The 27,427-nt window shown below is 43.2% G+C and overlaps 1 protein-coding gene across 16 annotated transcripts in view; it reads left to right on the top strand.

Annotated features, from left to right (window-relative positions):
* ANKRD7 (ankyrin repeat domain 7) overlaps window positions 1-12,445 on the top strand; it is a 184,049-nt gene extending 171,604 nt beyond the window's left edge. For 9 of the 16 annotated variants that reach the window (XM_039509062.1, XM_039509053.1, XM_039509027.1 and 6 more), the window contains 2 exons: window positions 11,464-11,509; window positions 12,266-12,445. In XM_039509062.1, coding sequence (XP_039364996.1) covers window positions 11,464-11,509; window positions 12,266-12,414 — 195 coding nt within the window. In that variant the 3' untranslated portion in view covers window positions 12,415-12,445. Of the gene's footprint in view, window positions 1-7,193; window positions 7,252-11,463; window positions 11,510-12,265 lie in introns of those variants that run through there. The other 7 variants (XR_005590376.1, XR_005590372.1, XR_005590374.1 and 4 more) reach the window with 5 other exon arrangements.
* The last annotated feature ends 14,982 nt before the right edge of the window (window positions 12,446-27,427 follow it).

The raw sequence follows: 27,427 nt of genomic DNA, 5'->3' as shown, positions 1-27,427 counted from the left end.
GTCACATTCAGTCCCTTTCATTTTCAGGTGCTAAATCCAGGTCTAACATTTAATTAGTAGTACAGTAGACCAGTTCTATAATTGTGTGGCAATCATGTTCCAGCATCTTTGATTGGAGCCCTTAATTTCGCTGTAATTAATGTGATGTATCTAAACAATTCTTTCCTTTAAGTTTTAAAAACGGTTTGGTATTTTCCAAGCATCTCTTAGGGTTGCATGAATGTAACTAATTCCTCTGTTGGGTTAATAATGTCAAACATTTTCTAAATGTTCTCATTCTTAATTTTGGATTTTTTCTTTAAAATAAAAGATAAATGCCTACTTAAGTCACTTGTTGTATCTAGCTGGCAATGCAGGATTGTTCTTCACTATATATTGTTCTTCACTATATATGTGGTTTACTTTTGAAATATCTCAAATGTTTTTGAAAAAAAAATTCAATAATCTTATTAGGAAAAAGCTTTGAGGTGAGTATCAGAAAGAGTCTTACTGTCAGGAAAGTCTTCCAGTTATTCAGCCTAAATTTCCCTCTCCTAATTTCATCCTTTAACTCCAAATTAAATTCCCTTTTACCATCCTAAAGAGTTGCTCTCTAGCCTTGTTTATTGATTACATCCTACAAATATTTGTAGATAGTTCACACACACCTTTATATACTACATATCCATAGTAAAATCTTAAATTTACCTTTCAGGGCAGGATTATCTTTTTATTCTAATAGAGATGATTTCCTTTCCTAGATGAAAGTAAGTAGAACTACTATTAGATTCATGGGTAATTTACCATTCCCCTCTCTTCCCATAAGAACGCATAAGAAGACTGTTCTAGAACCTCACTCCCCTTCTGACTGTTAGAAACCTTCCTCTAATTTCTAGCCCAGATTTATTCATTGCCAGTTATACCCATTTGTTCTTTTGCCAACATGGTCCTTTAGCTTAAATAGCTCTTCTGTCTCCCTGGTGTTTGCTCCCCTGATATACTTATAGAGAGCAGTCAGATTCGCTCTCAGCCTTTTTTTTTTTTTGGTTAGGCTAAACAAGCCATGCTCTTTTACTCTCTTCTTATAAAATAGGTTGTCCATTCCCTGATCATCTCAGTAACCCTTCTATGCACCTATTCCAGATTAAATTAATCTTTCTTGAACATAGGCGACCAGAATTGTACACATTATTCTAGATGAGGTCTTACCAGTGCCTTGTACAATGATATCAATACTTTCCTGTCTCTATTGGAAATATTTTTCCCAATATATCCTAGGATCACATTTGCCTTTTTTATAGCACATTACATTGGTGGGTCACAGGCATCCAGTGATTCACTAATAGACCCTAGTCTTTCTCCTCCTTTGTCACTTCCAGCTAATGAGTCCCTAGTGTATAGGAGAAGTTCTTGTTATTTGTCCCTAAGTGCACGACCATGCAGTTTGTACTACTAAATCTCATCCCATTTCTATTATTCCAGTCCTCCAGGTCATCCAGTTCTTCCATTTTGATACGCTGATCCTCCTCTGTAGTGATGCTGCCTCCCAGCTTTTCCCATTTTACTCAGCTTCTTTAAGGTAGATCCTCTGTGTTGGATTTCCAGCTGCCATGTATTCTAACAAAACAGGAGTCTGATCTCAGGAGCTTAAACTTCCAATGTCTGTCAGTCTTTTTTTCCATTAATGTTTTCATTAAGCTGCAGAACTTTTAGCCATCTTATTTTCATCTATTCACTGGTTAGGGAGCAACTTTGACCCACTTTAATGTCAACATTAATCATCCCAGATCACTGAATAGTTGATTTGTTTCCAAAGGGTTATACCTCTTAGTTTCTTCTTTCAAACATGCTTCAGAAAAATAAACAAAACTCTCAGCAATAAGTTCAGTCATTACTGGAGAACAGTTGAATAAAATTCATATTTCACATAGCTGTGCAGTCTGAGGGTATCTATTCATAGCACCGTATTTCATCATCATATTGGAAGACAGCTTCTTCTGCACCCATTTCTGAAGAAGTAAAAGTACAAGATATCTATTCCATACAAAAAATGATGTTAAGAGATTAAGTTTCAGAGTAAAGGATTCAAGTCAGAAATATCAAAGAAAAGGCTGCATATGTTTGTTACTGTGTGTATAATACTATAGAACTTGATCTTGCTTCCCTTGAAGTCAGTGGCAAAACTAGACTGGAATTAGGCCCCCATACTATTAGATCTTCTTCGAGTGCTGTTTCTGAGGGTGCTCCACTGCAGGTGTTGGTGTGTCCCGGCGCCATTGATTGGAGATCTTTGGTAGCAGTGTCTGGTCGGGGTGTGCATGTGAAGTAGCAGTCTCGTGGCACTGCTAGTGCCTCAACTGATATTCACTCACCCGATTACAAAGCAATCTTTAACGGGCATACAGAACATGTATCCGGACATCCTAGAACCCACATCAGCCTGAGACTTAAATCTGGTGCTCAGAAGTCTAACCAGGACCCCATTCAGACCTTTAGCCATATGCTCATTACTGTCTATGAAAGTGGCATTCCTGGTTGCCATTACACTTACTTCATTCAATCCATCCACGATTAACACACAAAAAAAGTGGTGCACACACTGGATGTGCACCATGCCTTAGCATTTTATCTGGACAGAATGAAGCCCTTCCGAAAATCACCTTGCTCCATATCTATAAAGAATAAAAAAATATGATATCCTATATCCATATATATGCTATTCACTACACAACACTGAAGCCCGTCCCAGGCATCAGACTCATCATTCAACAGCTTTATCTATCCTCATAGCATTTCCTACACAATGTGCCCATTCTAGACATCTGCAGGGCAGCCACCTTCCTCATGAGGCCACTGTTCTACATTTACCTGAAGTGGAGCACCAAACACTCCACAGTAGAGAAGGAACTGAAGGGGTCAGGCCATGTGCATGCTAGATGAGGCACCAGCGGCACCGTGAGACTGCGTATCAACAGCACTGTGATGCACTGACACCTGAAGTGAAGCACCCACAGGGACACAGATCTCGAATAACTTCAGTTACTGCACAAGGTGAGTAACCTTCTCTTCTGCCTGACTCCTGCCTTATTCGCTACAAAGAATGGGTGGTGTACAATAAACAAGACACAAGTTCTCAGATTCTCTGCCTTATTTGAAGCCGTTTTGTTTTATATTTTCAACAGTCAATCTGAAGTAATTCAGAAATCTTGATTTACAGATTAACAGAGAACAAAAACATTTTTCTCCCTCTGCATCAAAAACCACTTATTATCTCTTCAAACTTTCCCAGTGGATAAATCTCTGTGAAAAGTCATATACTGCTTATGTTTGGAGATAAGGCAAAGTTCTTAACAATTTTTATTGTGGATCATCATGGGCAGCAGGTATAATAGACCAGGGAATTCTAAGCCTTCCCTGGCGTAGCTGCCGCCAACCTGCTGCTGGACACCTGGGCTACGGTGGCCCTGTCCCTTCACCTTTCCCGAGGCCCCCACCTTCTGCTGCTGCCTGCATGCTGCTACTCACCATGTCCCTCCTCCTCAGGAGTGGGGGAGTGAAGAGGGAACAGGGTGAGCCAGCGGGGGGAGGGTCTGGTGGGGGAGTGAGGCAGCTCACTTGGTTGGGCATGGTGGGGGGAGCAGCTCGGCCCAGCTGGTGTGGCTGGGGCCGGCCCGGCGCTCAGTGGGGTCATAGCTGGCTTCTCGGCCTGGCATCCCGACTTGGGGTGGGGAGCCAGGGCCCATACCATCCGGGGGGTGGCTCAGCCCAGTGTTCGGCCTGTCCAGGAGGGTGGGGGCTTGGTCCAGCATGGCTGGGGCTTGACTGGCGCTCGGGGGGGGGGGGTGGCCTGGCATGGCTGGGGTGGGCAGGCTGCAGGGCTCCTCCAGTCGCAGGGAGGGGCCTCAAGAGGGCTCCTCCTGTTATGGGGGAGGTTGGAGCTACAACATTCAGAGGGGACAGGGCCTCGGGTGGAAGGGGGCGCCGCCAGCAGACTAGTCTCTCCAAAGCAAAGGTTCACCTGCCCGCCCATGTGAAGCATTATGGGCCCAATCATCCTTTTACTGCTATCAATGTGAGTTCTTTCATGTAGACTAAAGTGGGAACAGACCTGGGCACTGTCACATGGAGTAAAGCATGTTGCATTTTTTTTCTGATTGCAGCTTAAGACATAATGGTATTTCTCTAGATGGAGCAAACTGATATTTTCCTTAGCTCAAGTGGTAGATCCTGTCTTTCTGTAGCCAAGCAGAATTCCAGTCTGGGCTCCACACGTGTTCATTATTATTTTGAAGTGATAGCCTCTTAATAGTTTAGAGATTACAACCACAGTCCCATTCTAATTGATTTTTATCCCTTTTCTAATGCAAAGAAGAGAATTTTCCATGCTTAGAGATTTTTAAGATTAAGTTCCATTTTCAGCTAGAACATTTTCTGACTGTTTTAATTGTTTTAATCTCGAGAACTTTAAAATGTCTTAACAATACCCTTCTGAAACTTTAGAAAAGTGTTTTTCTTTGTATTTTTCTACATTACCTCACAAAAATTGAAACTTAAGTAGATTTTGACATTGGTTTATGCAAGAAATAGCATTCAACAACAAGAATGATAAAATGTTTTAAAAATTGGTGCTATTTGAAAATCAGATATGAATTCTCTATCAGCGGAGCTGATTTGAGGCAGCAGTGATGGCAATAGAAAATATTTTTTGTCAACATCCTTGGGTGATTTTTCAAAAGTGGAAAGAGACTTTTGGATGTAGTAAAATAGTTGATTTCTTCTAACACTAAATAAGGAAAATTGGACTAATCGTACAGCGACCCTGTGTTTGCCTTCTTTGTTATTGAGCTTCTTCCTACAATCCTCCCTAAATTCTGACTTTCCAAGGTTCCTTCACAGATTTAAAGAAACAGTACACATTGTTACATGCCTCTCATACACATTGTTTCAACAGTGCTTGCTTAGGTCACCTGTAAATTGGAGATGATAATTAAGGTTCCATGTTTGTCATGGAGGCCACGGAAGTCACAGATTCTGTGACTATCCGTGACTTCTGCAGCAGCCAGTGTGGTTGGACTGGGAGCTGCCTGAGCAGCTTGGGCAGCCCCTGGGCCAGTTGCACTGGCTGCTGTTGGGGCAGTCTCACCCCCAGCAGAAGCAGGAGTTTGGGTGTGGGGAGGCTCAGGGCTAGAGGTTGGGGGGTAGGGCGGTGCTTACCTGGTGGAGGCTCCCCGGAAGGGCGACAGGAACTCCCCTCCCTCAGCTCCTAATTCCACGTACTGCCTCCGCCCGCAGCTCCCATTGGCCGCGGTTCCCAGCCAATGGGAGCTGCATAACCAGGGCTTGGGGCGGAGTGGAGGCAGCATGTGGAGCTAGGAGCTGGAGGTTGCCGCTTCCCAGGAGCCAGGTAGGGAACCTGCCGCAGCCCTGCCAACCCCTGCCCCTGAGCACCTGCAGCACCTGCCCCCCCAAGTACCTGTGGCGCCCCCCAGACTGCGGCCCCCTGCATACCTGCAGCACGCACCCACGTCACCCCCAGGGTCACCTGCCCCCCCAAGTTTTAGTCAGGGGTATATAGTAAAAGTCATGGACAGGTCACGGGCCGTGAATTTTTGTTTACTGCCCATGACCTGTCCATGACTTTACTAAAAATACCCATGACTAAAACGTAGCCTTAATGATAATGTTCACTCAGCTATGTATAAAAGTTTTTGAGATGTATGGATGAACAAGTGTTTTATGTACATGCAAAGCATTATTAAACACATTTTTAAGATGGAGCAACTAACGCATAACAAAGAGGTTCAGTGACTTGGCAGGGAAGAAGAGTCTCCTAATGTGTTAGGCACTGATTCTTTAATGAAGATACCTAGGTTTCAGCCTTGAAATTGACACTTAATGTGTCAACTTTTTGGCACTTTTTACCAACTTTCAGTAAAGGTAGGCTATGCTGTGCATGCATCCATGACTATCTTAACAACATAAAGAATGGAAATATACTGCCAGATGCAATTGAATGAGACATTATTCTGCAGAAGCCATTATTAGTTTGTTCAGTGCTAGCCACTTCTTTGATTTAATAATTTGGTGATCTTGTACATCCCACTAAATAAAAAAAATGTAAATGGTCTTTTCATTTACCTACACAAAAGAGAAGATAACAAGGTAGTTACCTGGCACATCATCTAAAAACCAAAGCACTTAAAACTAAAGAAATTATTAGTTAAGAACCTCATAAATCTGATGCTGGGCATATAAGAAACATAAACTCATTATTTATATCAAATATTTTAAAAAGCATATTTAATCACATCGCAACCACCTTAACTCTGACCCAGAATAAATACTATATTCATCAGTAATCTCAAAATGTAAATGCTGCATATAAACCCCTTTTGAAAAGGAAACAAAAAAATATGTACACGTTAACGACCCACATTGGTTGGCCTTAAATACTAAACTACAGATAAATAACACAGTTTTCATATTAAAAATACAACATTATTCTTAAGAAACAGCAACTATAAGTATTTGGGAAATCCACTGCAAACTGCATCTGTAGTAACTTAGATAACCTACAGTGTTACGGGGGGAGGTAGGTTTAAACTTGCTAGCCCATCTCAACTCCTCTTAACTCTCTGGATCCCCAACAGCAAAGCTTTTCTGTAGCCAGGAGGAAGTGAGAAGTATGCATTGCCATCCCTTGTGCAGGGGCAGAGGGAGATCTGTGTATGGCGTGCTATACCTGCACACTGTTCACTAGGATAACTAGCCAATAGGCCCCAATCTTTCGGGAGCTCTGATTACTTTAGGGGAGATCTGCCCATGCGGAGTTCCTTGCAGGACTGAGGCTTTAGTAAACATTAAACAAAGGGCTATGCATAAAACTAATAGATGAATATTTTAAAACATAGTTAATAAAAATAAACTTTAACAGTTTACCCTGGAAAACAGTAGTGGTCTCTGTTGCCAACCACACTAAGCATGAGTCAATATAGTTATAAAGCACATCTTTTTATCTGTGAAAATAGGGGGAATCTGCTTATTTTATCTCTAAATTTCAATTCTGTTTCCAGTCTTTTTCCATCTGCACTCTCTTGTAGTATAGTATTCAAAAATCCTAAGTAATTTTATTTTCTTCATGTATTTACGGGTCATTTTTCATTTCTGACTTCCAAGACCTATAAACTTATTGGCTTTTGTTCTTACTTCTTCAGCTCCTTGATCAAAAGTCTGTTTCTTCCTTCTCTTCTCTGCAACCAGATACATGGCAAGGTGTGTAGTCAGTATTGCTTAATACTATGTAGTTCTTTGTACTGGGCACGTTTTTCTGTTTGTATTGTTTAAATTTTAATTTCAATTGAGAACAAATTTTGTCTAGATTGTCATAATATTGCAAATTTAAAAACTCAGTTTATACTTTTTGCTACACTTTACAAAAGCGAATAGCATAATTATTTAAATTAGCAAGACAGTACTGCTGTGTTTTATATATTTGTATGTAACGCTGACAACATCTGAAATGATACCATTGATCAGAACTGAAGAATGGAATGTACAGAATCATATTTATTATATTTGAGTAATGGCTGTCTTTAAACAGCAGGGCTTGGTGTGGATATCATTTTTTATCTTTTAAGTAAAAAGTTGTTTTCCAACTTAGTCTTTCTTTTGTAAAATCCACTCTTGGAGTTTCTCACGAGGACTGCCTTATAGTTATCTAACCCACTGAATCCTGGAAAAATCCTTCAGTCATGCATTTACTGTGTATGGACTAGTGTCATGCTATGGTACTGTATATATTGTATATGATGACCCTTTCATTTCCTTTTTGCCTATCAGTCTAGCACTCAATACTTAATCATTTAAGTTTGTATTTTTTATAGTTTCGTTTTTCATTTTTCTTGGTGTTAATAGTTTTCTGACTCCTTTGTCGTCCTCCACTCCTCTTTCCTGGGGAAGAATAAGAACTCCCAACCAAAGACGGAAAAAAAGCTGTCAACAAGCCCTGGAGTTTCATAGGATCTTAAAAGCCAAAGATCTTTATTCTCCCTAAAGCTGATAAACAGAAATTCCCCAAGTAAAAATTTGTGCTAATCTTACCAACAATTATTTCTTCGCAAAAGACATTGCAGATAAGAAGGAAGCTACCCTGAGATAGAACTTTGAAACTTCTTCAGTGATCCATAGAGTTTGTCTACACGGCAGTTAGACACTCAAGGCTGGCCTGTGCCAGTTGACTCAGGCTCACAAGGCTCAGGCTGAGGGGCTGTTTAATTACAGTATAGACCTTCAGGCTCAGGCTGCAGCCCAAGCTCGGAGACCCTCCCACCTGGCAGGTTTTTAATTGCTGTGTAGATAAACCCATAGACACTCATTGGCAAGCATATTCTTCACTAGAGCCATGATGTCCTGTTGCAGTGAGTTGAAAAGCCTGGACCACCAGAAGCCCATGACAAGTTCAAGTCAACACTGAAGAAACTATCCGTAGCAACTACATTTGTAGCAGATGGATCCATGGACTCCAGGAAGCTGGCAGCAAAAGGCTGTGCAAGACTATTCAAAGCAAATCCCCCTGTGCCTCAACTTCTTAGGTGGGAATCCTGTTTAGTTAGACACTGGGATAAGGTGGAAGTGAAAGTATTTATTCTCTACACCAGAAAAGATAAAAGGACTACAGTCCTTGTACAAAAGCTCCTTTCATTGCTACCCACAACACAGGCCACCAGATAAGGGACTTTTCTTATTCCTGGGTAAACACTAAACCAGTAACTCACAGGCAAGTCCTGATCAGGGAACACATTCAGCCCTTGTTTCCCATCCAAACAGGCAGTATGGCTGCAACTATACCTGATTCCACCTAGAAATACTCCTGGAAGGCACTTAGGCACATGATTCCAGTCAACATTAGAATACAACACTGATAATCTCTGGTGCTCCAGGCTCTTCTACATCTTTATCCATTCTCCAGCCTCAAGACACAGCAAACCATCCTGAAGTAGATCTCTCATCTCCCAGAGCTATGGGTAGTAGAGCCTCTCTCTCAAGACCAAATGTTTTCAGGGTTCTGTTCCATACTCTTCATAGTAAGGGAAAGATCAGGAAGAGTCCAAGCCATCTTAGACCTCAAGAGGCTGAACAGGGCAACAAAGAAGAATTAAATTCAGGATGGGTTTCTAGCTTCCATTATTTTTTACAATCTCTCCAGCAGACCTGACCAAAGCTTATCTGCATATTCCACGGTTTAGAGTGCCTTGCCACTCAGTACCAGTCAAACTCTGTGCTCTCTGGAGGGTTCTTTCTCTTCGTACTCTTTCCCCAATTGTGTCTGTCTTACTCCCTTACTGAAGCAGTTTCTTCTTCCCAAAATGCCGAACTGGTGAGTAAATTAACCTTGTAAAGGGAAAAAAAGGATATTAACCGGTATTTAAATTTTTCCATTTGTTTCTCAGAATATTGAATGGGTAAATCTCATCATTTGTAAAATTACTGTTCGTGAGGTACTCATCACTGTTATATCTGCGTACTAGCTCCATAGATTTCAAAATTATGCTTTCTTATATGCTGGTTGTTGTTGTGTCTTGTCTTTTTAGATTTTAAATTCTTCAGGTCATTGTACCATGGGTATGAATAAACAAAATGCTTAGGAAGAGCTTGCAATCAAAACTGTAAAAGTGACAGTAACTAATTCCCTTGAGAGAGGAACACACTTTTCCATTCCCCCTAGTCAATTTAAGCCACTTTATACAAAGGTGCAGAGCTTGTTCTCAATCCCATAACCATCATTCACCATCCTTAGGAGAAGGATGACAAAAAGAGATGAGTGTTGCATCTTTCCACAAAGATAGAGAGAAGGTTCTCAGTGTGACCTGAGGGCCTTGCAGTAAACTAATATTGTACATTTTTATAGCAGCTAAATTAAATACTGATATTTTATTTTTATATACAATTTAAGGACTCAATCTTGCAAAACTTATTCTTGCAACAGTATCTTCATTGGGTTGCAGGACTGGGCCTTATATTTTTAACAGGCCAAACTTAGAATTAGATCGGGGTGGGCAAACTTTTTGGCCTGAAGGCCACATCGGGGTTGCGCAACTGTATGGAGGGCCGGGTAGGGAAGGCTGTGCCTCCCCAAACAGCCTGGCCCCCACCCCCTATCCGCCCCCTCCCACTTCCCGCCCCTTGACTGCCCCCCTCAGAATCTCCAATCCAACCAATCCTTGTCCCCTGACCGCCCACTCCTGAGACCTCCACCCCCTATCCAACCCCCTGCTCCCTGTCCCCTGACTGCCCCAACCCCTATCCACACCCCGCCCCTGACTCCCACCCCTAGCCAACCACCCTCTGCTCATCACCTGACCACCCTCTCCCGGGACCCCCTCTGCCCCTAACTGCCCCCGGATCCCACCCCTTATCCGCCCCGGGATCCCACCCCTTATCCACCCCCCCCCGCTCCCTGTCCCCTGACTGCCCTCCCAACCCCTATCCACATCCCCGCCCCCTGACAGGCTCCCCGGGACTCCCACTCCCAACCCTCCCTGTTCCCTATCCCCTGACCACCCCCCGAACCTCTGCCCCATCCAACAGCCCCCTCCTCCCTGATTGCCCCCCATGACTCCCCCGCTCCCTTACCCAACTCCCCCGCTCCCCGCCCCCTTACCAGCGGCAGGAGCTCGCAGCCGTGATACCCAGCCAGAGCCAGCTGCGCTTCCCACGCTGCCCAGCGGGAACAGCGGGCCAGAGCGCGGCCCACGCAGCGAGATGAGGCTGCATGGGTGGGGGAGGGTGTAGCGGGGGAGGGGGCAGGGACTAGGCTCCCCGGCCAGATGTTTGCCCACGTCTGAATTAGATGCATATATCCACCCTTAAATTTAATTTTGATTTTATTCACATATCTGAAGATAGAATTTAGCCCTCCATTACTAATTGATTGTGCTTATTTGTATGTGTTTAACTACTAAATTATGAATCATTTATCATTAGTTAAATACATTAATAAGCCAACAACTAGTAAGGATGGTTTATTAAGCAGCATGTGCATGAAGGGGAGTAAAAGCCATGAGTCCGACACTCCTCTGAGCTATAGAGTAGTTAATTATATATAGTTTGTAAAAATACTTCATAGGAACAGAAGAGGCTAATTAGCAACCGTCTAGTCAGTTGGGATTGTCTGGCTTATTTGGTCCTGCCTCAGCGCACGAGCCTGGACTTGATGACCTCTTGAGGTCCCTTCCAGCCCTACATTTCTATGATGTCTATGAAGGTATAGACTGTTTTACGATGCTGCTGATATTATTCAACCATCAGAATATGAAGACTCAGCTAATCAAGATTTTCTCCAAAACAAAAGTAAATCTCTGTTCAGGATTTTCGTTTCACTTTTAGTTACACTCTGTAGTTGTTTTTAAATATATAGCAATATTTTTGTGACAGTAACTACCCTAAACTGCTTATATGTAAAACATTGTTAATATTTAATTTCAGATGCAGCAGGAACTAGAAAAAAGTATCACTAAAGAACTTGACCAAGGTAATTTGTCAGAGCATGTTAACATTTTTTTTCAAAAACTGAATGTTACTCAGTATTTATGATTTTGTTATAATTCAGAAATAGTATTTAGCTGTTATGTTATACACCATTGCTGTTTCTACTAATTTTCAAATTTAGTAAAGTTCTTTTTGCAAGCACTGCCCACTTACCAAAGTGCTGTACGGATTATGTAATTTCCCCCACCAAAAAAGTCTTAATCTGAAGTCAATTTTGCAGAAATTCCCAAATAACACACACATAGGATTAACACAAATACAATAAATCCTCTTTTAAGATTTTTCACGAACTTTAAAAAACACTTCTCCTCACACTTATTTTAATCAGTATTATTGTATATAATTGATATTCATTCAAATTTATCACTTGAACAAGCAAATGTCATGCCGTTGTCTTCACTGGAATTTAGTGTGCTTACAGCATCTGTGGATTTGACCTATTATTTTCAATAGCCCTTGAAATACTAATGGTTATTTACTGATTAGCAAAAAGGCTAATGTATTGTTTATATAATTAAAAAATATGTTTTTTTCCTTTGTGAATGTCCCTTTTATATCATTTTCATAATGTTTTCTTTGTATTGATTTAAAAATGTGTACCTGCTGTCTCTGGACCTGATACAATGCCCACTGCTGTCAATGGAAAAATTTAATGGGTTTATGACAAAGCCTATTGTAAAACTATCACACAACATAACACAGAACATATATGGTCATTTGTTTTTCTTGTTCTTTCTAGCCACAGCTGAACTTGAAACTGGATCTGTAAGAGTCTCTCCTGTAGGATCTACTGATGGATCTTCAAAAAATCTAAATGTGGATCAGGATCCAGTTTCCAGGGCAACACGGCAGTATCAAGATGTTTTAAAGAAAAATTATATGATTTGAACAAAACATTAAAGCAAGTTTGTGGAAATGATTTTGTTTACATAAAATTTTAATGGTTTCCCATTAAATGGGTTCAGATATGAAAAATCTTAATTACAATTTAAATATAAAATATAAAGGTATTTTATAAATATCAGGCACATTGCACTTGTCTCTGGAGAACACCACATAGTTATATAGTCTCCTTTTAAATTAAATATATAAGCCATACCTTGTTTTCATTTGTAACTAGCAAAGGAAATGCAGAGCAGTGTTCTTGAGTTTGACAAAACTGCCTGAATGTTAGTTGTTACAACAGCTGTTCTGAGTCTCGTCCCATTCATTTTCTCTGATGTATTTTAACCAAAGCATTTCCTGAATTCTGTTTTGTGTATTTTCTCTTTTACGTGTATTTTATGTTTTTAAATGTTGTTTTAAGTAGCCATTAGCATGTTCAGATCTGATGCATCTGTTTTGTGCCCAGTTCTGTAGTCCTGACACAGGGAAAACTCCTGTTGATTCACTGTAAGATTTACCTATATTAGGTTGGCAGAATTAGGCACTTGCCTGATTTGTTTTTGCTTTTATTCCATTGTGTTTGAATTTAAAAAATACTACATATCTGTAATAGTGCCAAGAGATTTGTAGTGTGTGTTTTATATGGTAGGGGAACTTACCAATACAATGCACTGAATTTTTAATTAAATAATACAGCAACTTGGGGCATTCTGAGTTGTTAGTAGATCACTGCTATGTTGTAAGTACAACTCTTCTGTAGATGAAATAGAGTAAAACTATATATATATATATATATAGTGTGCGCCTACCTCCAATTTTCTTGATATTTTCCAAAGTTGGTGCATGGAAAAGCTAAGTTTTGCATTATTACTAAAAGCAGAAGACCCCTTGATCATAAATCTAGTAAACTGGATTTAAAGCGAGTCTGTTTCAATGATCAAGACAGTTTTACTTATTCCAGCAATTCATCCATTGTTACTGAAGACCCATATTTCTGCCATTAAATATCTTTAAAAGTCACTAATGTTGTGGTTCAAGATGGTGAAACAGAGGAAGAAATCCCCACTGGAGAAAACATGAACAATGATTATATTGAGATGAGTAGGACATGAAAAATATATCCTGTACCTACTACTCCAAGAGCTAAGCTAACTAGCCAGGGTGGAAAAGACCTGTGCCACCATGTCTCTTAACAGTTTTAAAGGAATAAAACAGTTTTGTACAGTTGGTGTATTGTCTTTACTTGTAAAATACTAGATTTCAACTGTTCAATAATTTTTTTAATGTAACATGTCTCACTTTTGTTTTACATTGCTTCTCTCCCGGACTATATTTCTGTGTTGTTTCCAGTGTCTGTTCTTTCTTTCCTTCCTTCTCCTACCATCCCTTTACTCCCTTTCCTGTCTTCTGCTCCACCCTCACAACTGATCTCATCTCTAATACTTTTGTCTCTCCTTTCTCCCCACAAAATGTCAGTCCCCTGTCTTTTTCCTACACACCCATGTGCATGCTTATCCACATACTCCTTTCTCTCTGGTCTTCTCCTTCCTTCTGACTGAAGGAACAGCAGCTCAGTGGGCCAGGGAGAATGGCCCCTATTGAGTTCAACAACCCAGTCAGAGGTGCTGACCGGTCGCCAGGGTCCCTTTTCGACCAGGTGTTCTGGCCAAAAACCGGACACGTGGTCACCCTATTTGTAACTCACGGGTGGCAATTTTATTTAGGGGGGATGTAATCCAAGTCTTTGGGGGGAACATTAGATGTGACTGCTTCCTGGGGAGGGGGGTATTATGAGGTAGAGGACTGGGGGAATAGGGGCTTAGGGCAGTGATGAGCTGCCAAAATCTTAACAACCGGTTCCCTATAAAAAGTTCTGATTTAAGGGGGGGAGTGGGGGAGGGGACAGGGGAGAGATCCTCGTGGGGCTGGGGGCCTCTGCAGGGCCTGGGCCAATTGCCCCACCTGCCCCCTCCCCTCCCCTCCCCTCTGGCCAGCCCTGGAGCTTGCAGCAGCCCCCCCACACACACACACCTTGCTGGGCCATTCAAAAAGTGGCAGCAGGACGACTCCAGAGCTCAGCTGAGCTGCCCAGCTGGTGCCGGCAGCTGGCCACGCTGCAGCTGGGGGGAAGCGGGGGAAGGGCCGGGGGAGCCTCAGCCTCCCCAGCTGGGAATCCTGGGAGCAACAGGATGGTCCGGCCCACGGACCAGAGTTCTTTGCCTACCCCCTGGCCCTTTAACAACCGGTTCTCCATGGAGGTCTAATTTTAGCAACCGGTTCTTGAGAACCTGTGGGAACCTGCTCCAGCTCACCACTGGCTTAGGGTTGTAGCAACAAGCAGGGAGTTACGGGGAGAGGGCTAAATGGGGATGGGTGATAGGGAGAGTTGATAGGAGTTTCAAGTGAGGAATGCTTGGCACATGCCAGCTTTGCTAGTGCACCCCAACATCCTCTAGCTCTGCTGGTGCACACACACCCCCTGCACACGCATCCCCAATCCAAATGCACCCTCGGCTCGCCCACTCCACCCACGCTTAGGCTGTGAGCTCTCTGCGGCTCGGTGGGACTCGAGAGACACTGCTGCCCGCTGTAGCCAAGGTTGCCTCAGTCCTTCTGATTAAAGCTCGACCATCTAAGTCCCCGGAAAGCCACGCACAGTGACCAGATGTCCCGATTTTTTAGGGACAGTCCCAATATTTGGGGCTTTTTCTTACATAGGCGCCTATTATCCCCCACCCCCGTCCTGATTTTTCACACTTGCTGTCTGGTCACCCGCCACACGCTCAGTCTGGGGCCTCAGCGGATGCAGGGCCGGGGTCAGTGGTGGCTGACCGAGGCCCATGGGTGTAGCTGCACCCACCGCCATCACGGGGGAGGACACAAAAGCACCTGACTCCGATCCTCTTGCGCTCCCGCCTTAGCTGTGTAAAGTCCCGGCACTGGTTACTCTGCCTAGCAACAGCTCTCTCCGGCCAATCAAAAATCCAGGCTGGCAGCACGGCAGCCAATCGAAAAACAAATCACATTTCTCTAGCCAATCATAAAGCTCCAAGCTCAACCTCCGCAGCCAAACACAGCACCATAGAAAAAGTGACAGGTTGCCCGGCAACATGGCGTGACGTGCGGCCAATGGGAGGCAGAGCCCGCCCTCATACTATCCTGCCCAGCAACGTCTCACTAAGCGGCTAAAGCCCGGCAAAATCGGAACAGACTTAACCAATCAGAAAGGAAAATAGGGAGATTGACAGTTCAAGCTTAACCCCTTGGAGCGATCGGGCTGCTGCGGGTTTGAGGCCCTTTCCCTGGCTCTTGGCTCTAAGCTCGCTCCACAGAGCGCGGCAGTGACCGCGAGCGCCCCTGACCCTGTGACCGAGCTGGGCACGTTCAAATATGCAAATCCCTTCAGTCAGCCTTGCTGTATTTTCTGAAATTAACGTTGTGTTTTCGTCCCTTAATAAACGTTTTCCTTTGTTAGACACAGGCGTGCGCATGGTGTGGGTCTTGCAGTGTCCAGCTTTCCCAGATTACCAGCCTCAAGCCAGGCTTCCCTATTTTGTATTGTTAAGCGGAACCCCCTAGATATTGAACCCGGCCCTTGTTGCTGCCTACATCACATGGCAGAAGGATTACATAGCTAACGTCTCCTCCTTGTGTCCCAGTATTTCTTAGAGCCAGGCAACCAGAGCTGGCTGCAGCGTTTTTGCCGCCCCCAAGTGGCAAAAAAACAAAACAAAAAACCCGTGATCAGCACTTAGGTGGCAGCTCTACCGCTGCCACTTCATTATTCGGCAGCAATTCGGCGGCAGGTCCTTCCCTCCGAGAGGGACCGAGGGACCCGCCGCGGCCCCACTGAATTGCCGCCAAAGAGCAGGACGTGCCGCCCCTTCCCATTGGCCACACCAAGTACCTGCTTGGTGCGCTGGTGCCTGGAGCCAGTCCTGCATGCAACCCAAGTACAGAATTGGGGGTGAAGATTGTCCAAATTATTACTGGCATAATAAAGTTCTCTGCCATTTCAAAAGCTCCACAAGCTTCCAGTGGCCATGCTGGGCTCCCCACATCAAAATCTGAAATGGTGCTCCTGTGGCGTTTTGGTGCCCCATTGAATTGGGAGGCTACATCAACTTATGGTAGAGACCAAAATTGGGGTTATTTGTGCAAGGAGGGGTGCAAAAATATAAGCCCCCGAAATAGCCCTTTTTTTCAAGAGTTTTTGGTGTTTTGTTTTATTTTTGCACAGATCTAGCGATCAAACTATTGCTGTGATGTGGGTCAAAATGGTCTCACTCGGACATATTTTAGCCCAGGTAGGGCATGATACCCACTAAATCTTTGGGGGACCCAAATTGAGAATGGTATTTAAGAATGTGTGTTCGTTTCTTTGCATGTGTAGTCTGGAAGGATTACTGTGCACATGCCCCAATAAAGAAAAAAACATGAGCAGGTGTCTATGCAACATTGCCCCAGTGAACACCACACCACTGAAGTTTTTAGTTTCAATCTTTGTATAGCACTTGTCCCAGTAAAGATTCTTGAGGGACCCTGCTAGCTACCTCTCTCAAGTGTGAAAAACTGACTGGTTATTCCTACACTTTATTTCCTATCTTTTAACCAGTTACTGATCCATGAGTGGACCTGAAAGTCCAACTATACTATATCCATGTATTTGTTGATCCCCTCAAAGCATTCTAACAGACTGATGAAACATGATTTCCCTTTACAAAAACCATGTTGAGTCTTCCCTAATAAATTGTCTTTAGCTCTGTATTCTGATAATTCAACCAATTTGCCTGGCACTAAAGTTACGCTTATTGGTCTGTAATTGCCAGGCTCCCCTTTGGAATCTATTTTTTTTAAATCAGCATCACATTAGCTATCCTCCAGTCATCTGGTACCAAGGCTGATTTCAGCAATAAGTTACATACCTCAGATAGTAGGTCCGCAATTTCTTATCTGAGTTCCTTCCAAACTCTTGGGTGAATACTATCTGGTCCTGGTGATTTATTAGTTTAGTTTATCAATTTTTTCCAAGCCCCCCTCTAATGACACCTCAGTCTGGGACAGTTCCTCAAATTTGTCACCTAAGAAGACTGGCACAGGTATGGGAAGCTCTCTCTTTGCAGAGGATGTGAAGACGGATGCAAAGAATTCATTTATCTTCTCTGCAACAGCTTTGTCTTCTGTGAGTGCTTCTTTAGCACCTTGCTCATCCAGTGGCCCTACTGATAAAAAATCAGGCTTCCTGCTGCTGATGTACTTAAAAGTTTTTTTGGTTGGTTGCGGGTTTTGCAGGGGGTTTTGCTGTTAGTTGTTGCATCTTTTGCTTGTTGCTGTTCAAATTCTCTTTTGGCCTGCCTAATTATACTCTTACACTTGACCTGCCAGAGTTTATGCGCTTTTCTATTTTCCTCAGTAGGATTTAACTTCCAATTTTTAAAGGATGCCTTTTTGCCTCTAACTACCTCTTTTACACTGTTAAGCCATGGTGGCATTGTTTGGTCCTCTTACAATGTTTTTAATTTGGGATATACATTTAATTTGAGCTTTTATTATGGTGTTTTTTAAAAGTTTCCATGCAACCTGCAGTCATTTCACTTTTGGGACTGTTCCTTTTAACTAGCCTCCTCATTTTTGTGTAGTTCCTCTTTTTGAAGGTAAATGCTACTGGGGTGAGTTTCTTTGGAATCCAAACTCTGACCCACCACAAGGATGTTAAATTTAATTACAGTATGATCATTATTACTAAGTGGTTCATCTACATTTGCTTCTCGGACCAAATCCTGTGTCAATCAAGAATTGTCTCTCCCCTGGTGTGTTCCAGGACTAGCTGTTTCAAGCAGTCATTAAAGGTGTCTCAAACTTTTATCTCTGCATCCTGTCCTGAGGGAGATAATTGAAATGCATCAGGTGGGACCCCCTATGGTGCCTTGAGCTGGACCTTCTGCTCCTGCTATAGTCAGAGCGGTACAAGTCTGACTTCGACTCTGATGTTTCAGAACAGGAGGACCAGGGCGGCGCTGCACCTCTTGACGTAGAGCGTCGGGAGCCTGGGGACCGACTACGCTCCATGGATGGAGGTGCTGGCAGGGGGGGGGGGTGCTGAGGTGATGGGGATCAGCATGGTATCATCACCAGCTTTCCCTTTGACAGAACGGGGTGCCAGGATGGAGCCTGCAGTTCTGGCGCATCCTCCTGCCTTGGGGGCGAGAATGGCATGTGAGTCTCAGCAGATCCTGCGCCACCTCAAAAGCCTCTGAGGGGTTTGGCAAGTGTGATGGGCCCAGACTCGACTGCCTCACTTTGGCAGGAGTCAACGTAGCCCCACTCTGAGCCTCAGAGCCATGACCTGACAGAGTTGCCACAGACGGCTGGTCCCTTGATCTTGCTGAGGGGGGTCGGTCTCTTTCCATCCTCTTCTTCTTCTGCGCCGGCAATTGGGACCAGTGCCGAAGGCTGGAGTGCCCCCAAGAGGCTCCATGATGGTGCCGAGTCTCCTTGGCAGTGTCTTTCTTTGACGCTAGATCTCTCGAAGAAAGCACTGGAGCGCGCCGCGCCAAAGAAGACGTACTGGGAGTGGGATGAGGTTGGAGAGATGCCTCCATGAGGAGTATTTTAAGCTGCTGCTCCCTCTCTTTAAGAGTTCTCAGTCAGAATTCCCGACAGATCTTGCAGCAGTCTTTTTCCCTCCCCATGACACTATAAACAGGAGGTGTGGGGGGTCACTTTTAAGCATGTGCTTCGTGCAGTCCTGGCAATTCTTGAAGCCCAGGAATTGTGGCATGCCCCGATGACAAATAAGGGAGGGCAGAAAAATGGGGGGAGGGAACCCCCCCATAACTGAAACTTATACATGAACTAACTGTGCTATACTAACCAACTAGAACTATCTGCAGCAAAAACCGAAAGTACTGCTAAGCCACTTGCTGAAGCAAGAGCAAGGGGAAGTTCCAGCTACCGTCACTGGCAGTAAGAAGGAACTGAGGGGGTGGCAGGTCGGCAGGGCCCTTTATTGGGCACCATGAAGGCATGACTCCAGGGGGTGCCCAGGTCGACCCCATGGATGCTGCTAGTGGAAAAATCTTCCAGCTACTGTGCACATGCGTGCACACACATCTGATTGGAATTAACATGAACAAGCACTTGAAGAACTGGCCCTAGCGATGTTCCATACGTAGGCACATTCGATTCTCCATCTGAGTATCAGGTGCCAAGATTATTCAGAATAACAAGATAACACAAGCTTGTATATGGTCTTTCTAGTTGCCATTACCTCTGAAATGCAACTTTTGAAATTAGTTCCCCTATCTGTACAAGAGCCACACTGCTGTTGTCATGAGGAAAAGGTTACTCTTATAGCTCCAGAAATCTTTCTGATCACGATAAGTTTCTCTTTCCACAATTCCTGGGAAACATTTCTCTTGTTTTGTTCTAAACCTGGGAAGGTTGTGGCATAAATGGAGTACATGTACCAGTTGTGTCCTGTTCATCTCATGCTATCCAAAATGTCAAGGTCATAAGGCATCAAAGTTGCTCCAGGCAAAACACAAAAATCCTGCACAGGTGGCATGCTAGGCATCACTGAAGTCTTTAGAGGCACTGGAGGGAAAGTGTACGAGCCTCATCTGAGGAAGATTTGCAAAGTCAGTTTCTATTCCTCCACAGGAAACTGCTACTGGGTGGGTTCCCACATAATTCCTTAGATTACAGAGCTCTGGCTCTTTATGGAGGGAAACTTCCATTCTTGCCTATTATTCAACTATAATAATAATTAAAACATTCTTCCCCCCCCCCACACACACATTTCTTGGATTCACTGCTTGCTGCTTCCCACTAATGATGAATGAGGAGAGATGCTGTGCAAGAGAATGCCAAATTTCTTACCTGATCATTTTCTTTCCATTAGCAGCTTCTCTCCTCATTCAGCCCACCCTGGTATTCTGGTACATGACTAGAGGGAAAATTAGGTATTTATAATTGTCTTAAGGTTAATTTAACACATTGTAACTCATTGCCTGTTGGGTTCACTCCCTCTGGGGCACCTGGCATTGGCCACTGTCAGTAGACAGGATACTGGGCTAGTTGGACCTTTGGTCTGACCCAGTATGGCCATTCTTATGTTCTTATGTTGTCTTAATGCTAATAATCAGTTGCTGTAGTATTTCTACAGCTGTTGAAGAACTCCTCCAGTGGCCTGTATGGAAGGGTGGGGCTTAGTCCTGGAGCCTCCAGAAACAACACTGGACTGCCTTGGAATTCTGGAGGGGGGGGGGGGTTAACCTATTAGAGATGAACAAGAAGAGAAACTGCTAAAAGAAAGTTATCTAGTAAGAAATTTCTCATTCTTTGCCTAGCCTGCCCTTTTGAAATCATGCACAGAGGAGACCCTCCATGTATGGATTTACCCCATACCACACTGTTCCACCCTCCCCGAGGGAGGCCTTTCCTGGGGCCTAGCATCAGCCCTCAGGAAGACTTGGAGAGTGAATGGGCAGGGGAGAGGTGCGGTAAGGGGCATGTACCTTATGCCTCCTTTGGCCCTGCAGAGATTTCCCCAGAGAAAATAATTCAGGTTATGGAACCTCCCACTCAGCGATCCGGGGACAACCTCAGGCAGCAGGCATCCCTGGTAACGTAACTAACAGCAGGTGTGGTATCAGCTGGTGGGGGCCAGCGCTGTTGTGGAAGCACTGAGCTTCTCCACAGATGGCCTCCAATAGAACCTTGGGTACTCTCAGGTTTGGGCCAGATCTCATGGCCTATTCTGGTAGGGGAGCAATCCCACCTCCCTCATGGGATCTCTGTAAATGGCTGCTCACAGAGATTTCATCCCAATAAGCCATCTCCTTCTGGTTTTACCATAGGAGAGGATGGTGTGGGCCCATATACTTATCTGCCACTTTGTAACCTTTGTTCTGATGTTAGGTAACTGTTCATTGTATTGTGAAAGTCCCTTGTGTGACTTGGCATAGAAGCTGTTAGGATTTTGTGCTAATGAGTTGTATAATTTTTTACTGATTTATCTATACACTGGCTGTTATATAGTTAGTGTCAGAAACACCTCTTAATTTCCTTCCTAAGATACATCACAAAGGCAGCTTGCTAAGGATTCTTTTAGGATGAACTTCTAGATTTTTAAACTGCATCATGGCAAATTCCTTTTTCAAAAATAAGTTGCACTTTCATGGGCTATAGCTATACAAATAACATACCAGGAAAATTTCCTTTCACAAACTGTATCTGATCATGTCCATTAGTTTTTAACCAGGGGCAAACATTTTAAAAAAGCCCATCCAGCTTTTTGCTTTATTCAAGATGTACTGAATTTTGTCCACAGAACAAGCATGCTGTTTCATTGTTATTCATTGGCAGAACTGTTGCTTGAGGGACCAGTTAAAGCTCATTCAGGTAGGGCTGCTGTAGAGATAGTAGTCAGACAACTCAATCCTGACTCTTGAGATTTGCAGGCAGCCACTTGTAATTCATTACAGGGCTTTACAACTATGACTGCTTCTACACTGCTTTGCACAAAGAATATAAATCTGGCCTATATTTACACCTAGGACCAATTCCCAGCTGACAATCCCCTTCTTCTCTTTAGCCTCTCTATTTGTCACACTACGTATATATATATATATATATATATATATATATATATATATATATATATATATATATATATATATATTGCCTGTTGTAAAAAGTTATATTTGCTTAAAAACAGAATGCCATTGCTTTTTTATTACCTGTTGGCAGAGGGAGCTGAAGTTTCCAGACACTGGCTGCTGGAACAGAGGTATTGAGAGTCAGCATTAGCACCAGCCATAGCATTAGGGACTGCTGTTTACTGTTGCCATAGGGATAACAAAACTATTCAATCCATTGCCTCCAGAAGTTCATCTTGTTCCTGTGCACAAGTGAAAAATCAAGGGTGGATGCTTTGGGATCACTCCCTTTAAGAAGTAGGATTCTATAGCTCCAGAGGGACTAAAAAAATTGTTCCACTCCGAGGTTAAGCAGCATAACAAAAGTGTGTCTATTACTGCTGAAACAGTTCAGTGTGTCCACTTTGCTGGTGTGCTCTGCACACTCTCCAACCGTCACTGTGAGCATAGAGGTACCTATTCTGTAATTCTAGACACAGCTCTCTGGAACAGGCACAGAGCACCAGAGTAGGTTCTTACTAGTCAATATGTTATCTAGGCAGATATATCATCAATGAATGTGGGTACATTAACTGCCTTTTCCAGATGTATATATTTTGTCCATAATTATGTATTCATTTACAAGGAACAGTGTAAAGGTTGCTGCTGCACAATATTGTATTCTGCTCCTCTGACTCTTCTGGAACAAGAGATTTTGAAATGCATAAGGCAAAGTCCAACCTGTGGAAGCAGAACCTGCTCAGTTACAGTCTCAGCACCTCTCTCTTAAAAGAGCATTAGACACTATGAAAACAAAGGTTAGAGCATGAGGAAATGCAGTTAAGGGAATACTGCTCACACAACACAACCACACAACCGTAACCCTGCCCTTGTATGGGTGCCAGGATGACCTTATAACATCACAGTCCTTTACCTTTCCCTAACATAGGTCAACATTTCCCCTATGCCCACCACAACTCCAAACACAGAGAAGGGAACACAGGCATTCCTAAACTTTAGGTCTGATGGAGAACCAAGATCTGAGGAAAGCTTAGCACTGACACTTAATTGGAAACTTCCAGAGCAATGGAACAGACTCGGCACTGAAGAACCTGCACTGATAGCGCCAGCCAGTTTTTGGCTAGAAAAGGCACTGAATTCCCAAGTACCACACATGCCCTGAGATAAAGGTTCAGATGACAGAACCAGCCTCTTTGGCACTGGAGAAGATCTGGAAGTGAAACTAGACTTAGTGTTCTAACTCAAAACCCAATAATGGTGATGGGCATGTTAGGGTCTTCTAAAGTTTCTTTTGCCTGGGGCCTGACCAGTGGATGGATTTGAAGAGCTGGCTTGTACGGCTTGTCATGAGGAAGGCCAGGAGCTAAATGTGTCTATCCTTTCAAGACCAAGGCATGAAGACACAGCATGCCTGTAGCGAAGTCGAGATTCACCGGCGCAGCGCCTCCTGCTGGTCATCTTGGGAATTAGCTTTTTTCCAGCTTCGGCACACCCTCTGCTGGCCGGTGGCTCGCCTGCCTCATGTCCCATGACCCTCCTGGACCCCGGTTCCACGGCAGTACCCCAACACTCTGTGTCTCCCCTCCCTGGGCAACTCCCAACCCTCTAAACCCACCTTGCCTCAGTGGCTACTGCCAGTCATCATCTAGCCCCCACTCACTGGGGCAGACTGCAGTCCGTAATGGCCACTCATAATTGGCAAGGGGTTAGGACCTGCTGCCTTTGCCTATTCACAGGCTGTATCTCTGCAGCCCCAGTACCTCTGTAGGCCTTCAACAAGGTCTGCAGCCTGGGGTTTTACCAGGCTGGAGCTCCCCAGCTCCTTTGCCCTATTCCCCAGCACTGCTCCAGTTCAGGTACCTTCCTGTCAGGCAGCTAGCCCTTCCCACTCCAGGGCTAGAGTGAGACTCCTCTCAGCTCCTGGCACCCAGCCCTCTTATCAGTCTAGTCTGGCTGCTTTTAACCTCTGCCTATCGGAGTGGGGCAGCTGTCCCGCTACAATGCCAAACAACAATCTGGGGAATGGCCTTCCCCAGTGCACAGGGTAACTTCAGATTGCCCCATTTACCTACACTTAAAAGGACAAAGCAGGTGTCATCCCCCTTGAAATATCTTTCCGACCATGCAGAGATCAATTGTATGGCTGGGGAGCTGGGAGTGGAAGGGTCTCAGCTTGTACCCAAGAGAGGTGATGCTTTCAGGCAGGAAATTGGAACAAAGAACTTTGGGATTGAGAAACAGAGAGCTCTTGAAGCACAGAGGAGAGAGAGGGTCTGTGGGGAAGCAAACTAAACCCCAGTCCCCAGAGGTGGGGGTGCTCAAGTGAAGGTAGATGTTGTATCAACCAGGCAAGGTACTAACAAACTTCAACAGGACTTTATTTTTAAAGTGGAAACCTCTTTACCAAACTGCTGCTGCACCCTCTGTAACTCTCACTCTGCCTCAACTCCTCCCCGCTCCTTCCTGTTTCCTGTCCTTTCAGACTCCCAACAGCCAATGCTCCCAGTTCTAATAATCACAAGCAACATCTAAACACCACAGTAGACCAACCAAAGCTTTGGATAAGACCGATATACACTTAGATAGTGTGTTACATTTTTCTCTTGCTATGCTCTGGTCCTACTATTATGACTTTGCAGAAAAGGAAGATGTGTTCAATAAATATTTCTGTTCTATATTTGGGGCAAAAACAGATGTTGCTGTCTCACCATATGGTGATAACACTCTTGCCATTCCACTATATCTGGAGGATGTTAAGCAGAAGCTTCTAAAGTCAGACATTTTAAAATCAGCAGGTCCAGAAACTTGCATCCCAGAGTTTTAAAGGAGCTGGCTGAGGAGCTCTCTGGACTGTTACTGTTGATTTTCAGTAAGTCTTGGAGCAGTGGGGAAGTTCCAGAAGACTGGAAGAAAGCTAATGTTGTGCCAGTTTTTAAAAAGAGTTAACAGGATGAGTAGGGTAATTATAGGCCTGTCAGCCTGACTTTGATCCCAGGAAGGATAATAGAGTTGCTGATATGGGACTCAATTAATAATGAACTAAAGGAGGGTAATGTAACTAGTGCAAATCAACATAGGTTTATGGAAAATGGATCCTGGCAGAGTAACTTAATATCTTTTTTTGATGAGATTACAAGTTTGGTTGCTAAGCGTAATAATGTTGATGTACTATACTTAGACTTTGGTAAGGTGTTTGATTTGGTGCCCTATAACATTTTGATTAAAAAGCTAGAACACTATAACATTAACATGGCACACATTACATGGATTAAAAACTAGCTAAATGAAAGGTCTCAAAATGTAACTGTAAACAGGGAATCATCATAATCATGAGGGTCTGTTTCCAGTAGGGTCCTGCAGTGATTGGGTCTTGACCCCCATACTATTTAACATCTTTATCAGTGACCTGGAAGAAAAAAAATCAAATCATTGATAAAGTTTGCAGATGACACAAAAAATTGAAGAGTGGTAAATAACGAAGAGGACAGGCTCCTGATTCAGCACAATCTGGATCACCTGAAAAACTAGGTACAAGCAAACAATATGTGTTTTAATATGGCTAGACATAAATGTATGAATCTAGGAACAAAGAATGTAGGCCACACTTGCAGGGTGGGAGACTCTATACTGGGAAGCAGTGCTTCTGAAAAAAATTGGGAGTTGCAGTGGATAATCAGCTGAACATGAGCTTCCAGTGTGATGCTGTGGCCAAAAGAGCCAATATGATCCTGGGATGCATAAATCTAGTTGAGACCTAACCGGATGCAGCTCAACCAGAGGCAGTGGTGCATTTAAAATCTCCCTCCCTTGTACTAACCATCAATACCACATTAAGTAATTGAGACCCCCACCAGGGAAATAACCTACTTCCTTCCCTGATGAACCAAGGGACACACCCCACCCATGTACTTATTCACTACCCCAATACTGACTTGGACTCCTTATAGTCTATGGGTGCCGTACCTGCGCCCACTTATCCACTGACACTTTAAAAACTCTTGCACCCCAATCTGGGTCTATGCTGGTTATGTATCTCTTCATCCTTGGAACCCATACCTGTAATCCCTCATGTACAGTGCCTTCCCTCTTGTGTATATTTAATTTTAAACATTAACTTTAATAAAATTTTTAAACCTGTTCTTATCAGTTTAATTCCCTCAGTGCAGATCAACCTAGTCCAGATCTGATCATTTTTTTCAGGTAAGTAGATGGATAACTCTTCAGACTGAGAAAATAATTTTAATACAGCTCTGGCGAGTCAGTTTTACCTAACTGATGTATGTAGCTATGATGTCTTTCTGTGTATTGCACATTTAAATGTGTAAGAACTCTGCCTTTGTGCAGTAATTACTGCTACTGCAGCCTTTTCCAGCACAGGCAGCCTAGCTTCCCTCGGTTTAGTGCATAGTTACATCTGCCTAATTTACAATATTTAGCTCCTATTTAGTGCTTTTGGCCCATAATCTTAAAGCACTTTACAAAGATAAGTACATACATTTAGTAATTGTACATGCAAATACACATGAAAAGTGAACAATTTGTTCTACTCTGACATTAACCTGCGCCAACAATATGTAAAGAACTAATGCTTAACAAAAGTAAGTTACACATTAGCAAATATCAATTCATTCTCTTTATTCAGCTCTTCACTAAAGTTTAAGATGCAAGAGGGATTGTTTAGAGTACTGGACAAGAATCATTTTTGTTCTGGACCTTAACAGTCTTCCTTCCATCTGACTATTCTTTTTAAGTCCCCTGTTCACAATGAATAGATCTCACTATTATAGAAGCCTAATGTGTGTTAATGCAAATAACAAATTATGTTTATTCTGATATTCACAAACACCACAGAGGTGCACCGAAGTTATGAATGTTATGACATTCGTGAATTGGTGTGACTGCTGGAATGGTTTAATAAACAAAATACATTCAGATGGTTTGTGATTACCAGAACAGTGTAACAGTCCTACTACCTTGATAAAGGCAAGTTTGCAATACTTTGGAAACATGCATCATGAAACTTCCACATACAGGTTAGTAAACAAGGATCCTAGTATTAGACTTTCATTCCTGCACTCAAATCAGAACTATATTTGTCCAACACGTCACTATTTGTAATACTGAAATATCACACATTAAAAAAAGCTACTTGTTGGCAGAGGTTAAATTGACTTGTGTTTATGAAGTGTAATTTACAGATCAACACAGTAAAGCATACTTCACCTTTAAGAGTAGTGATTTATGTTTCTATTTCACAAGTCGTTTATGTATAAAGTCTCAAGCCTGCCACTGAAATTAAATCCTAATATTAGATGTATGTTTACTTTGCAGTGAAATTATACGAGAGACTTCAA

This window comes from Mauremys reevesii, linkage group 1, assembly GCF_016161935.1.
Source record: "Mauremys reevesii isolate NIE-2019 linkage group 1, ASM1616193v1, whole genome shotgun sequence".
NCBI lineage: Eukaryota > Metazoa > Chordata > Testudines > Geoemydidae > Mauremys > Mauremys reevesii.
The sequence above is the reverse complement of the archived record's forward strand: the minus strand, read 5'-3'. Positions and strand labels throughout refer to the sequence as shown.